The 13865-nt window shown below is 52.0% G+C and overlaps 1 protein-coding gene across 5 annotated transcripts in view; it reads left to right on the forward strand.

Moving 5' to 3' along the window:
- The window catches only part of ARMC3 (armadillo repeat containing 3), a 133972-nt gene that overhangs the window by 53381 nt on the left and 66726 nt on the right, over positions 1-13865 (forward strand). For 4 of the 5 annotated variants that reach the window (XM_014518286.2, XM_025199704.1, XM_025199705.1 and 1 more), the window contains 3 exons: positions 10137-10205; positions 10543-10718; positions 12074-12268. In XM_014518286.2, the coding sequence (XP_014373772.1) occupies positions 10137-10205; positions 10543-10718; positions 12074-12268 (440 nt within the window). Of the gene's footprint in view, positions 1-8001; positions 8031-10136; positions 10206-10542; positions 10719-12073; positions 12269-13865 lie in introns of those variants that run through there. The other variant, XM_014518288.2, reaches the window with a different exon arrangement.

Raw genomic sequence — 13865 nt, forward strand, 5'->3', positions numbered from 1 at the left:
GGGCACAGGTGCAGGGAGCAGAACAGCAAGGGCTGGCACTGCTCAGAGCCACAAAGCAGTGGGTGGGACAGCTATAGCTGGACTTATGTCTTGGTGCTGGGATGGAGCTGCTGCTAGGAGAGAGCTAGCTGGATGGGGGGGCATGCAGGGGCTGCAGGTCAGGAGTGAGGGGCACAGCCCCAGCATATCAGTGCTGCTCAGCTCCCCACATCCTGATGAGCAAAGTGGGCAGGAACAACTCTGATTTTTTCTATGATAAAAAGCCAAAAGCAAATGCCAAAGTGTATAGATATTTAGAATTCATTTTATTATGATGATAGAGGCACTGGTAGGCTTCTAAATTGCTTTACAATTGTAAACATATTAATAAAACATTGCCCAACTGATCTCTCTCTCTATATATATAGTGGCATTTCTTTTTAATTGCAGAAGAACACAGATTTTGGGTAATTTAATGAGAGAATTTGGGTTTTTATATCAGAGAATTTGCTATTTTTAAACAGGGAACACCAGGATCTCTGTTAGTGAAGCAAGTGGCAGGACCTGGTCAGAGAAATCTGCCCAGGGCCAGCACTGGGGACCCAGCTGGAGGGCAGATGAGGTGGCTGACCTCCTGGACATTTGCGGCCAGGAGGACATACTTCAACAGTTCAGAACAGGTCACCGCAAGGAGCACATCTTCTGGGTGATAGCTGCCTAGATGGCAGAGTGGGGACACCAGAAGACATGACAGCAGTGCCACCTGAAGGTCAGCTGTGCAGCCATAGCCCACTGGCAGCTGGCTCAGAGGTGTAGGAGGCTCTGCTGCAGTGCCCATACCATAGTCCATGCAGCTGTGCTGTCCCCATCCAGGTCTGGCAGGTATGCAGCCATGGGGGCTGCAGGTCCAAGGGAAGCAGATGCTGTCACTGGTGGCAGCAGTTCACAGCTAGGCAGCAGCCCCCACTGCCAGACTGCTGCAGTGGGTAGAGGGTGCAGGGACCACTCTAGGTTAGGGCTACTTCAGCAGTGCAGCTGGCACAAGGGGCTAGTGTCCCCAGATACTAAATGGCTGGGCCTCAGAAGTTCCTGTCTATTTGTAACATTCAAATACCGTGCGCCCTAAGGCCCACTCAGCTAACGAGTAGCCCCTATTGTAGGGGGGCTAATGGGTAAATACTACAACAAAATACTTGGGACAATTAATGAAAAAAACCAGGATAGGAGTGTCATGTGGGTCAAAGGGCCAAAATGTGAAAATAAGTGCGCCTGAGGGGGATATCAAACAGAGCCCCCTGGGCCGCACCTACCAGTCCTCAAAGGCATCCAAGAAGCCGGTGGATGCCGACCACTGGTGCTCTGCCTGGAAATGTGCACAGACAAGTGAGAGTAAAGCAGCCCTGCAGTCTCCAGGCACCTTCCTGGCCAGAGCCTCCTTCCTGGTCAAGTACAGGGCCCACTTGGCGAGGGCCAGGAGGAGGTTGACCAGGAAGTCCTCGGACTTGGTGGGACTGCAGATGGGGTGACCAAAAATGAAGAGGTTGGGGGTGAAATTTAACTAGATCCTCAAGAGGAGGTTCTGGAGGTGGAGGGGCTGCAGCCTGGTGCACTTGAGGGTCATGTGTGCTAGGGTCTCCATCTGCCCACAAAAGGGACAGGAGACCAGGGTGTCCATTAAGCTCACCACATACACACCTGTGGTGACAGCTCCATGGAGGAGCTGCCAGCTGAGGTCCCCAGTGGCTTGTGGGATGAGGGTGGAGTACAGACTCAGCCACTGGGGTGCCTCAGCCATGACTTGGCCGAGCAGGTCCTGCCACTTGGTGTCTCGGTGGGACGCAAGGGAAGCATGATGGACAGTGCGGTGTATGAGCATGTAGAGGTGGTGATGGATGGTAGAAAAGTGGACCGGGTTGGTGTCCACCAGCCTGCTCCACTGGTGGAGTAGGGAATGCCATGAGGCCAGGTGAGGCACTGGCCCCATGACAAACTGGTGGGCTGGAGGACACAGGAGGGCAGGGACTGCCACCATGCAGGACCTGGTCAACAAAGGCAAGGGTGTTGAGAGGACAGATTTCACCTCCTGGACCAGATGGCAGGTTGCACGTGTTATGGGTAGACCCATGCACCAGGCCAGCAAAACGGGGTCCACCCACTCCTGCCTATTGTAGTCCAGGAGGTCCCCAATATGGGTGACACTAGGCAGAATCAACCTGTCGCAACTGGGTGCCTCTGCTGTCAGCACCTCCAGCTGGGGGTTCCAGAGGAGGGGCTGGACAAGCAGGGTGGCACCCTGGGCAACTGTTGCAGGGGAACTGGAAGCAGAGACCAGCCTCCAGGCCTGGAGGAGGTCCTGATAGAAATCTGGCAGCCCTTGCAGGTCCTGCAGGGAGAAGCCCACAGGCCAAGGAGCTGCCAGTCATATCAGAGCCCTCGGAAGTGGCAGAGGAAAGTGCGGCCCAGGTGGCCCTATGCTGCATAGCTACTGACACCATATAGCAGTTGCTGCAGGGCCTGAAGGCGGAATGCCAGGACCTGGCTGTGCAGGCAAACCAGGCTCTGGCCACTGTCCCGCAAGGGGAGGCTCCGGACCTCTGCAGCAACCCAGTGCAATTCCAGCCAGAAAAACTCCAGCGTCCATCTCTGGAGTCCCGCCAGGACCTCAGGGGGCACAGGCAGGGTGTGTAAGCAGTGCTAGAGCATGGATAGGGTCAGCTGGCTCAGCACCATCACTCTCCCATGCAGGGAGAGACATCTCAGGAGCCCTGTCCATGCCCGGAGCCTCTCCACGACCCTTATCTCCAGCTGTTGCCAGTTCTCTGGTGGGGAGGGGTCTGTGGGGGGACAGGTAGACCTCCAAGTAGAGCAGCAGATCCCACGGAGTGCGGGTGGGAGTGAGCCCACCTGCCACCATCACCCACTGCCAAGCCAAAGCTCTTGGCCCAGTTGACCCAGGCAGAGGAGGCCGCTGAGTACAATGCCCAGCAGGCCTCCACCTGTGCCAGGTCACCCGAGTCCTGGACCATGAAGAGTATGTCATCAGCATATGCTGACAGGGCCAACCGCACCTATGGCTCCCAGAGCATCAACCCTGCCACCCGCTTCCTCAGGAGAATGAGGAAGGGCTCCAGGGCCAAGGCGTACAACTGGCCTCACAGTGGGCAGCCTTTACACACCCCCCTTCTGAATGGGATGGGCTCCGTCAGGGTTAGGTTGAGCTTGACCAAACACTCTGCAGAGGCATAAAGCACCTGGAGACCCTGCACAAAGCGGGGCCCAAAGCCAAAGGCCCACAGCGTGCCTGTGAGGTACCCATGATCCATTCTGTCAAATACTTTCTCCTGGTCCAGGGATAGGAGGGCAAAAGACAGGCCCTCCTGGTGCACTAACTCCAGGAGGTCCCGAACCAGGTACAGGTTGTTGCTGATGGAACATCCAGGCACTGTGAATGTCTGGTCATGATGGGTCACGTCCATCAGCATGGCCCACAGACACAGGAAGATGGCCTTCACTGCCACCTTGTAGTCCGTGCAGAGGAGGGACATGGGATGCCAGTTCCTCAGGTCATGGGGATCCCCCTTCTTCGGCAGGAGGGGCAGCATGGCCCTCTGGCACGACAGGGGGAGTTCCCCACTTCCCTCAGATTTGGCCCAGACTGCAGCAAGGTCCAGGCTGAGGATGTCCCACAAGGCCTGGTAGAATTCTGCGGTCAGCCCGTCAATGCCCGGCACCTTGTTGCCAGGCATCAGGTGAAGGGTAGCCAAAAACTCAGTCAGAGTGAGAGGACCTTCCAGTCAGTCCCAGTCATCCATGCTGACCTGCAGAAGTCCTTCCCACAGGGTCTTACAGGCTTTGGCATCAGTTGGATCCAGGGAGAAGATCTCTTCAGAGAAGGCCTGTGCACACTTGCGCATCTCACCTAGATCCATGAGGGGGGTGCCGTCAACTGCCAGAAGGCAGGTGATGTACTTCTTGGCCCCCCACCTCCTCTCCAGGGCATAGAAGTGGGAGCCGCGGTCCGTCCCCCGAGGGAACTGGATGCACAAGCGGGCAAACGTACCATGGGCAGGGTGGCTGTCCAGAGCATGAAGCTCTTCCTGCCTCTCCCGACACTCTCCGCAGAGGGATGGGTTGGTTGTCAGTGGCCAGGCACCTCTCCAGCTCCAGCACTTCCCGCTCAAGCTGCTCCTGGACCACCTCCCTCTGCCGGGTGTGCCCCTGAGTGTAGCCAAGGCAAGAAAGCCAGATGCGCACCTTTCTCACATCTGACCATCTCTGATCTGAAGGGAAAGCTGCCCGTTGCTCCCTTCAGGCCAGCCAGAACTCCTGGAAGGCCTCCCTGAAGCCCACATCCTCCAGCAGACTGGCATTGAAATGGTGAAGGCAGAGGGATCAGTAGGGTGACAGGCATGCCAAACATCCACTAGGGAATAGTCCGTCAGGATCTCCCCGAGTATGCCCATGGTGGCCTGGTTCTGCTCCTGCCCCACCAGTCTCGCGCATCTAGGGTGACGTTAAAGTCCCCACCAAGGACCAGGCACTTGCGAGGGCTGAGGGTGCTGATGTATGTGGCTGCCTGGCAGAAAAAAATCCACCAACTCCGGGTCCCTCACAGGGGTGTACGCATTCAGGACCAGCCCCTGCACCTGGACCCAGAGATGCAGCAGGCGGCCCAGCACCACCTCAACATCCTGGAGAACCTCCGACTGCGGGTCTGGGGAGAACAGGGTAGCCACCCTGCAAGATGTGGCTAAGAGGGGACTAAAAAGCCCCCGCCTCCTCACTCCAGCTGCCAATTAGGCTCATCAGCTGGAGTCATCAAGGTCTCTGGTAAGAATACCATAGGGCACCCTCCCTTCTGAAGGAAGGAGAGCGCCCGGCATCTCTAGAGCCCCTTCCTGTAGCCATGGACATTGAGGGTCACGATCTTAAATGACCTCATGGCTGGGGGTGTGGAGTAGACAGCTTAGCCAGGGTTAGTATAGAAGGTGTCTACAGAACAGTGGGCCTGCCTATAGATCCAGGCGTTACAGCTTTTGGGCCCCTTCCCTTCCTCCACCAGCACTCTTATGAGGACGCTGTCAAAATCTCCCCAGCAGTCCAAGGCAAGCTGTACCTTGCTGGCAGACCAGCAGGTGTAGTCATGGTCAAGAAATGCAAGTAGCTGGGGACCGGTGGGACCAAAATGTCTGCAGGCTGTAAGGAGCCTGTTGGTTCTCAGGCGTCCTCCTTTGGGTACTGGGGCACCACCTGAATCCCCCGGTTTGCTAAGACCCCAGACTCTGGTTGGGATTGGGAGAGCTTTGCAGCCCCTTGGGACAGGGGTGGGGGTGAGGCTCCTTCACAAGATGGTGGGGTAGAGCTGGAGCCCTAGGGGGTCTGTGAAGGGTCCCCAACAAGATCGACCTGTTGATTAGGGGACCCCACCATGACCTCCTCTGTTGCAGGACTAAGGGGCTGGCTGGAGGTGAGGTTTTTCTGGGAGGGGGAGGGAAGAGACCCGTTAGGCACTGGGTTGGTCTCAGCATCTGCCTTGGGGTCCTGAGAAAGGGCACCTCCTCCCTCAGGACTCACCGGGATGAGCCCCAGGACCTCTGTATCCCCCAGATCAGAGGAAGGCAGCTCCACTGCTGGGTCTTCCTTTGGGTAGGCCTCAGCCTCAGCACCTGTGGTCTCAGGGGGTAGGCCCTGGTCAGCAGAATTAGGGTCTTCCTTCATGGGCACCTGTTTGGGACTGTCTAGCAACCCCGAAACTTCCTCCACAGGGATCACCCATTTGATCTTTCCTGGGGTGGGGTTTCAGGCATAGCTGGGGAAACCCCCAAAGGCTGGGTCACTCCTTCCCCCCGGGGGGGTGGTCTTGGGATGGGGAGAGGAGTCCTCCACATCAGAGGGCTCCATCTGTGCCTGGGTTTTCCTCTTGCCTTTGCGCCCGGAGGGGACCTGCACCCACTCAGCCATGCAGTGGTCCTCAGGTGGACAGGCTCCAGTAGAAGAAGGTGAGGGTTTGGGGGTGAGGCAACTCTGACGAGGGCATGACTAAGGGCAAGGGGGTACCGCTCCTTCTCTCCCCTTGGTGCTGCTGCCCTCCCCAAGACTCCGTCAAACTTGTTTGGGAGGTGGGGTCCCTTGAGCTCACGGTGGGGTTTGTAGGTGTGACTGGGGTACCAAGGGGGCCTGAAGGGGGGGGGGGTGCTGGTGGTACGGGCACCCCTCTTGGCAGTGGGACTCACAGATGCCCTCCCTGCCTGGCCTATGGAGCACTGATGATGCAGGTGCCCTGGGGCATGGCACCGGAAGCACCACAGGTCCCCCATTGTATAGAAAATTCTAACCAGGGCCCCCTGATAAGGAACTGCCAGGCACCCCTCAGCCTCCAGCTGTGCTCCCACCACCAGCTGGATCATAACCTGGTGACAGAAAGAGTGCATGTGGCAGAGGCCAGGGTCTTGGCACCCAAGCAAGGGGGCCACCACTGGGGAGATAACTCTCCCCAGGGTTTGGAGCTGAGGGATCAGGGCCCAATTGGGGATATAGGGAGGGATGGAGCCAAGGACCACCCTAGTTCCCAGCTCTTCTAGAGGCTTGAGGGGGATGTATTCGCCCTCCACCATGAGCCCCCTCTCCACCACCTTGTGTGGCGGCCTCCGATGCAAGGAAAAAGATCCCCTTACCATGAAAGTGGGAGGCTACCATGATCTTGGAGGTCCCCACTACCTAAGTCAGGGCCTGCACCCAGGTCTCAAAGTGCAGGTTCTCCCGCTTGGGCAGTTGGCACTACATCCTGTGCCTGCAGGTGAGTGCCGGAAAAGGGGCCCCACTGCCTAAGCTGGAAGGGCCGGTGGTGGAGGGTCCAGGGCCCCCGACTTCAGGTCTCCTTGTAGCTGCCTATGCATAGCTGTGGTTCCCCCGCAGGGGGGCCCGTATTTGTGGGGCTGGGGCTAGGGCCAGGGCCAGGCTGAGTGAGTGTGCTGGCTGGTGTAGCACACCTGGTCCCCTCAGGTGCTGGTGGTCTACGCTTGAGGGCAGGGCCCTTGCCCGTCCCACCGCCAGCTGTGGAAGAGGCTGAAGAGGAGCCCTTCCCACTGCCCTTGCCCCTGGTCCCTGATGATGGGAGAGGGGGCTAGGGAACCCCTCTGGGGGTGGGATCTGGCCATGGGAAACCCCCTGGCCCTGTTGGTTCCCTATCTGAGTCCTGCCTGCCCCTGCGACAGAGGTTGCAGGCTTCTCCACCCCCAGAGGAGGTTGGTCGGACTCTACCTCCAGGGTGGAGGCTGCAGGGGCATGCATCCCCTTGGGGGCTTGGCTGGGATGTGCCCCCACAGTTGGGGATGCAGGAAGCTCTGTGGGGGCATCTCCCCCCAGAAGGTTCCTGCCCTGGCATTATTTCACATGAGGGCAGGGAAGACAATAAAGAAAAAAATATCCAGTGGGGCTTGTGAATCTAGTAGGGGCAGGCTCGGGTTGTGGGGGAGAAGAGGGATAGAGAGGAAGGGGGCTGAAGCTTCACTGGAGCTACAGCCCCACAGGAAAAAAAATGGGAGGGCTGTGCTTTGAGAATGTGGGGGGAGGTGGAAAACACAAGGGCTGGGGAAACTCAAGCTGGCTTACTCAGCCAAACACCAGGGCAGAGGCAATGGACCAAAGGACTTACGACACAAGGGCAAGAACAGACAGAGAAGGCTGCTGAGGCAGGTGTAAGAGATGGCTGGAGCAGTGGAAGGGCTTTGTTTGTTGAAGATCTGTCCAGGAGCCCCTCAGGCCTTCAGTCAGGCATAGGCAGGAAGACAAACCAGGATCAGATGCAGTGAGGTAGCTCTGGGGGCAGGGCAGGAGCAGTCAGCCAATTAGGGAGTAATCCCAGTGCAGGTGTGGTGTCAGGTGGTGCAGCAGGGAATCTCCTCCTGAGAGGGGGCAGCAGCAGAACAACAGCATTAACAGCAGCAGCAGTGATAGTAGAAGCCGTCCAGTTCAGCCACTCAGGGTGTGCTTCTGGTGGAAGTGGAGGTGAAGGTGGGGGTTGGCCTGCCAGGGCAGCTGGAGCAGGCAAGGTACCTTTAGGCTCCAGCAGTGATGGTGTGGGAGGGGTCCACAGGCAGCGCAAGCTCCCTCCCCAGGCTGTCCCCCAATTGTGGCTTGGCAGCAGGCTGGACAGCAGGCTGGAACAGGGGTGCAGAAGCTGGGGTGCGGTGGGCCCCTTCCAGAGGGGGGGGCAGCAGCAGCAGCCCAAGGCAGGAAGGGGTGTGGCCATCTTACTCCCAAAAGCTCTGAGACCAAGCTAGCAGTAAGCCAGAAGCAGGGAAGGGCCATCTTCTCCCCAGAAACTCCTGGAAACCAAGCTTGCAGCAACCAGCAACAGCAACATCAGCAGCAGCCTGGGACAGAAAGAGGCACGGTCAGCTTCCAAAGGCTCTTCCCCCAGAAGCTCCTGAGGGCAAGTAGCCTTGAGCTGCTTACCAGCGCAGCTTGTTGTACTGCTGGGGCCAGGCTACAGGCGCTGGCCCCAGCCTGTAGCTCCCCTTGGCTGAAGATCTGGGAGGAGCCATGCAGGCTCAGTTTGCCCCAAGTGGGACAATTTGCCCCACATCAAAGTGTATGTCCAGACATGTGTGCTGAGGCACAAATCTCTAGCACATATTTGTGCCACTGCTATCTGAGCTGCTGCAAGCACATGTGCCTGCATGTGTGGATATTTCGTTCCTTAGGGACAAGCAGCAGTGGTGTACCTTGCACTGCTGCTACTTGTCCCGGGGGAACGCCCATGCCATGCATGCTTTGGCATGTGGCAAGTTGCCCCAGGTGGGGTAGGGGAGGCTGGGGCCAGCACTGGGCTGGCCCCAGCAGCCTTACCTGGAGTCCTGGGGGGTTCCCGGGGCTGCAGTCATGGCGATTCTGCCATGCAGAGCCTGGCCGGCAGCTGCAGAGTGGCCCCAGGTAGCCCGGCTCCGCTTTTCAGCAGTGCGCACTGGCCAAGACTGCATTGCACCAGTTTTTTTCCCCTACAGTTTGTTTGTTTTTTACCCCTGGGTATCCAGGGGTCAAAAAAACCTGCAGAAAAAAATGCCCAGTGCAGCACGCACTTGTGCAGCGTGCCATGCAGTGCGGAGAACACTGGACTGTATGGTATGTGGCACTGCAGACATGTTTGCAGCACCACATACCGCTCAACCGTGCATGTCTGGATGTGCCCAGGGTGATTATATTTGGCTACAGGGCAAAATAAAATCTGAAACTGTGTTTAAGTGCCAAAATATGCAGTTAGGTGGTTTCACATATGCCATTTAGGCATGTAAAGTAAAGTAGAATTTATCCCTGGTCTCCTGTTGACAGTGCTTGTGTTAAGCAAATGGCAACAATAATTAAGTCTATTATATGTAGTCTTTATCATGCTTTTAACAATACCCACCTATTTTACATTTGAGATTCTCTGTTGTCAACAGAAAATTAGAAAATGATGGCTTTATGAAACAAATCGAAGATTATTTTTAGTGCAATAAAAATATTTAATCTCTGCAAAAGTGTTTCAAGAAGTTGGCATTTCATGTTTGTCATCCAAGTCTTTGCAATGATTAGTGGGTTTGATAACTTGTTAAAAAAAGCATTTTCAATTGAATATTGATGGAATTTTTGGATGCTTTTTGTAAATCAATATGGTGTCATAGAGGGGCCCAGCAACCTTTTGCTGGCACAGGCTGGAGCTTGTGATCTGGATGTCACTGTAAAGTGACATGTCTCCATCCTTCTCCACTTGCTCCCCACCATCTGAGCCACCAGCTGCCAGATACCTGGCCCCTCTGCAGCAAGGATAAACTCAGATGCTGTGGAGCAGCAGAGGGGAGTGCTGTGGACGGGTAGGCAGCATAGCAGAGTTCTATGACGCTGATTCCCTGTGCTGGATCAGGTATCTGTGGGCTGGATCAGACTTCTTTACAGGCTGAATCTGGACCACAGACTTTAGGTTGCCAATTTTATGTTCTGTGCCCATCACCATTCCACTATGAGCCTTTCCAGCTCAGTAAATTTCTTACGTTTAGGGATTCACATTAAGTAGCCTCATTAGGTTTTTACTTAGTTTTTCATTTTGAGAAGCAGCTCTATTTATATGTTCTGTTGATTTAACCAGACAAAAAGCTTCATATTGATATTTTTCATTGTAGGTGATGTCAAGAAATTATTAAGAGAGCTAGATGTCACAAATTCACTCATAGCTCGGTTGGTGCCAGAAGGTAACTTGCAATGACACTTCTTTGTACAAAAATACTGTCAGAAGTCATTTCTTGTTGCCATTTGATCAGGCAATTTAATAGAAAGCTTCCTTGTAAGTTATGATTTGTCATAACACATTTTAGATAAGTGATTGACCTTGTGCTTTTATAGACACAGCTCAGTTATTCACGAGTAGTATGGCATGTTATGTAGATTAAATAGCAGATTTATAGAAAAGTCAGATAAGATTAACAGCAAATGTTATTGACTTTCAAATAATATTTTAAATGGTTGGATGAATGAACATGTACCATGTTATATAAAATCTAACTGAACTACTTTATTTTCACCCTGTAGAAGATGTTATCATCCATGAATTTGCTAGTCTTTGTCTAGCACATATGGCAGTTGAATATACCAGTAAAGTGCAAATATTTGAGCAAGGTGGGTTAGAACCACTTATCAGACTGCTAAGTAGCCCTGATCCTGACGTTAAGAAGAACTCAGTTGAATGCATCTATCACTTGGTTCAGGTAAAACATTATTTTAAATTTCTCTATAGAGATTGATCTTTTTTTTTTTCTTGTAATAAATAGACTTAATTGATTTATTTAAAGAACTTAAAACTCAAAGCACATAATTCTTATTCTAGCTACAGTTTTCCATTAAAATAACTTTGTTGACCTTGGTGCAGTTTTTTCTTGATTTACAGAAGTGTGAGATCTCCATCAAACCCCAAAATGTTAAAAAAAAATGGAAATCCCTTTTCTAATTTGAAAGATTTTAGCTGAAAATTGAGGGTTATAGAACATTCTTCCTAAGCTCTGAACAAAACTGCACAGATGAAGTAATTAAAATTTGTGTCTTGCCTGGTTCTGGCCAACAAGCTCTCTAAGTTAGGGATTGAACTTCTTTCCAACTGTAGGTAAATAATGTTGGCACCTACTTTCTGGAATTGGAAGGAAAGTATTATCACTGGCTACTTGGTCACAATCACCACTAATGTCACCCATATGCTGCTTAGCAAAAGAATGGTGTATTTGTATAGTAGTTCTTTTCAGAGGCTTAAGTGAATCAGTTCAATAATGAATTCAATTCATGAGGCTATCTTTTTTGGGGCATCAGAGCATGTCTTTATTCTGAATCACATTTTGCTGTTTCTCTTCTCTTGCTATCTGGTTGGCTTTGTTGTAGGGTATATCAGGATAACTGCACCTGGTGCTTGCTTAAAGTGATAAGGAAAAATCGCATGCTGCGCATGTGCAATGTGCTGTTTTAACCAATTGTAACTTCTTCGTTTCTTAACCATGTTTAATATGATTTAGCATGGAATCTCATCAAGCAATATGTGAATGTGTGTGTGTGCACACATATATATACACATACAAAATCATAAATATAAACAATCCGTTTTAAGTTTTCAAAGCATGGAAAAGAGATGAAACAGGGCAGATACCTTGAAGTGTAAAAAATCTCTATTTTCACATTTTAAATAATTTAAAATGATCAAACTAAATTTTATCATGCTTTCCCAAAAATCCACACATGAGTTGTAATGAACACAAGTGTTTTCAGCTTATTTTCCCCGCTTTACATGCTAACAATAAGTTCTTAGAATGAGTCTATCCTCAGCCATAATGGGGCAGTATAATGAATACTTTAGTTACAAAATTGTTTGAATTTTTTTTAGCATTGTTTTGGAATATTTTATTCCATATCCACTCTTAGCCAAAATGGAAAAAATCTTTAGAGCTCCACGTTCCAAAGCATTAACTCATTATATGTTTGAAACTATAGTTTCTCTGTTTTTTTTCTGAAGAGACAGGAACCAGCGTGCTGTTTTGTTTCTGTTTCACTTACATTGTTACAATTTCATATTTTACTACAGGATTTTCAAAGTCGTGCTGCAGTTCATGAGCTAAATGTGATTCCTCCTTTGCTGGAACTGCTGAAATCTGAATATCCAGTTATTCAGCTATTAGCACTCAAAACACTGGGTGTAATTAGCAATGATAAAGAAACCAGGATAATACTGAGAGAAAATCAAGGATTAGATCATCTTTTTAAGATACTAGAAACTAAGGTATACTTTACTAGAAATATTCATTCAACTATAAAATAATCATGAAAAAGTGGGTGTCAAATATTTTCCATCCAAACTTCACCCACAGAAAATTTCAGCTAAGAGAAAGAAACATCATTGTCTAAAGTCTGTAACTGAGGGAAATAATATATTTTTTAAACAAGTTCTAGTAGCATGTTTTATTGTATTGCTCTATTTGATGCTATCAGGGAGATGACAAGTTTAGAGAATAAATCAACTTCAGAGGATTGTATCTTTATGCTATCTCTGTGAAAAGGCAAACAAAATCCTTTTTTTTTCTCTGCACTTCCTGGGCACGTCCACACATGCAAGCACGTGCGCTTGCAGCAGCACAAATAGAAGCTGTGCAAATTTGAGCTGGGGCCTTTTGCTTCAGCACACGTGCTCGGACATGCACTTTGGTGTGGAGCAAATTGTGCCACTTGGGGCAAAATAATCCTGCCTGGCTCCTCCCACACCTTCAGCCAGGGGGAGCTAGAGCCCAGGGCCAGCACCTGTGCTGTCCCCAGCAGTATAAAAAGCTGCTCTGTCCTAACCCCAGCAGTATAAAAAACGGCCCTGGCAAGTAGCTCAGGGCTACTAGCTCTCAGGAGCTTCTGGGGCCCAGCCAATTGGTACCTGGGGACACTACCCCTTGTGCCAGTTGGACTGCTGAAGCGGCCGTGAGAGTTCCCTGCACCCTCTACCCACTGCAGCAGTCTGGCAGTGGGGGCTGCTGCCTGGCTGTGACCTGCTGTGCACCTGCCAGACTCAGATAGGAACTGCAGAGCCAGTAGAGGTGTCTGCCCCTCTGGGCCAGCTGCCAGTGGACTGTGGTTGCAGGGTTGGCCTCTGTATGGCACTACTGCCATGTGTGCCCCCTGCCCAGCCATCTGGGCAGCTATTGCCCAGAAGATGTTCCGGGTGTGGTGGCCTGCTTTGAATTGTCAAAGCATGTCCTCCTGGCCCCATTTGGCCAGGAGGTCAGCTACAGCCAGCTGGGTCCAAGGTGCCAGCTCTGAGCAGGCAGGGTCCCTAGCAGGAATTCTGGTGTTCCCTGTTGGAAAACTGAAAAATCCCTGATTAAAAAAAAAATCCCAAAGTCACTCTGTAAAATACCCCCAAATCCATGTTCCTCCACAAGTAAAACAAAAGACCACTATACTGAGAGAGAGCAAGACAGAGACAGCGATCAGTTGGACAATGTTTTATTGATATATCTACAGTGGTAAAGCAATTCTCTTCTCATAATAATAAACTGAACTCTAAATACAGGTTTCATGGATTCATGAATACACGTTTTGCTGCACAAGGAGATGACCCCACACAAGGGGTTCAGCCCCCCAACAGGGGGTTTAGTCCCCAAACAAGGGCTTTGCCCCCCCAACAGGGGTTTCAACCCCCAAACAAGTGGTACCACCCCCAAACAAGGGGTTTGGCCCCCAACAGGGGATTCAGCCCCAAACACCTCCTAACGGGGGATTCAGACCCCACACAAGGGGTACACCCCCCAATGGGGGCCAAATGGCCCCCGCAGGGGCTACCACCCCTCTTCAAGGCCCACATGCCCCCCCCACCTGCCTCCCCCCCGGCCCCA

Source organism: Alligator sinensis, unplaced genomic scaffold (assembly GCF_000455745.1).
Source record: "Alligator sinensis unplaced genomic scaffold, ASM45574v1 scaffold221_1, whole genome shotgun sequence".
NCBI lineage: Eukaryota > Metazoa > Chordata > Crocodylia > Alligatoridae > Alligator > Alligator sinensis.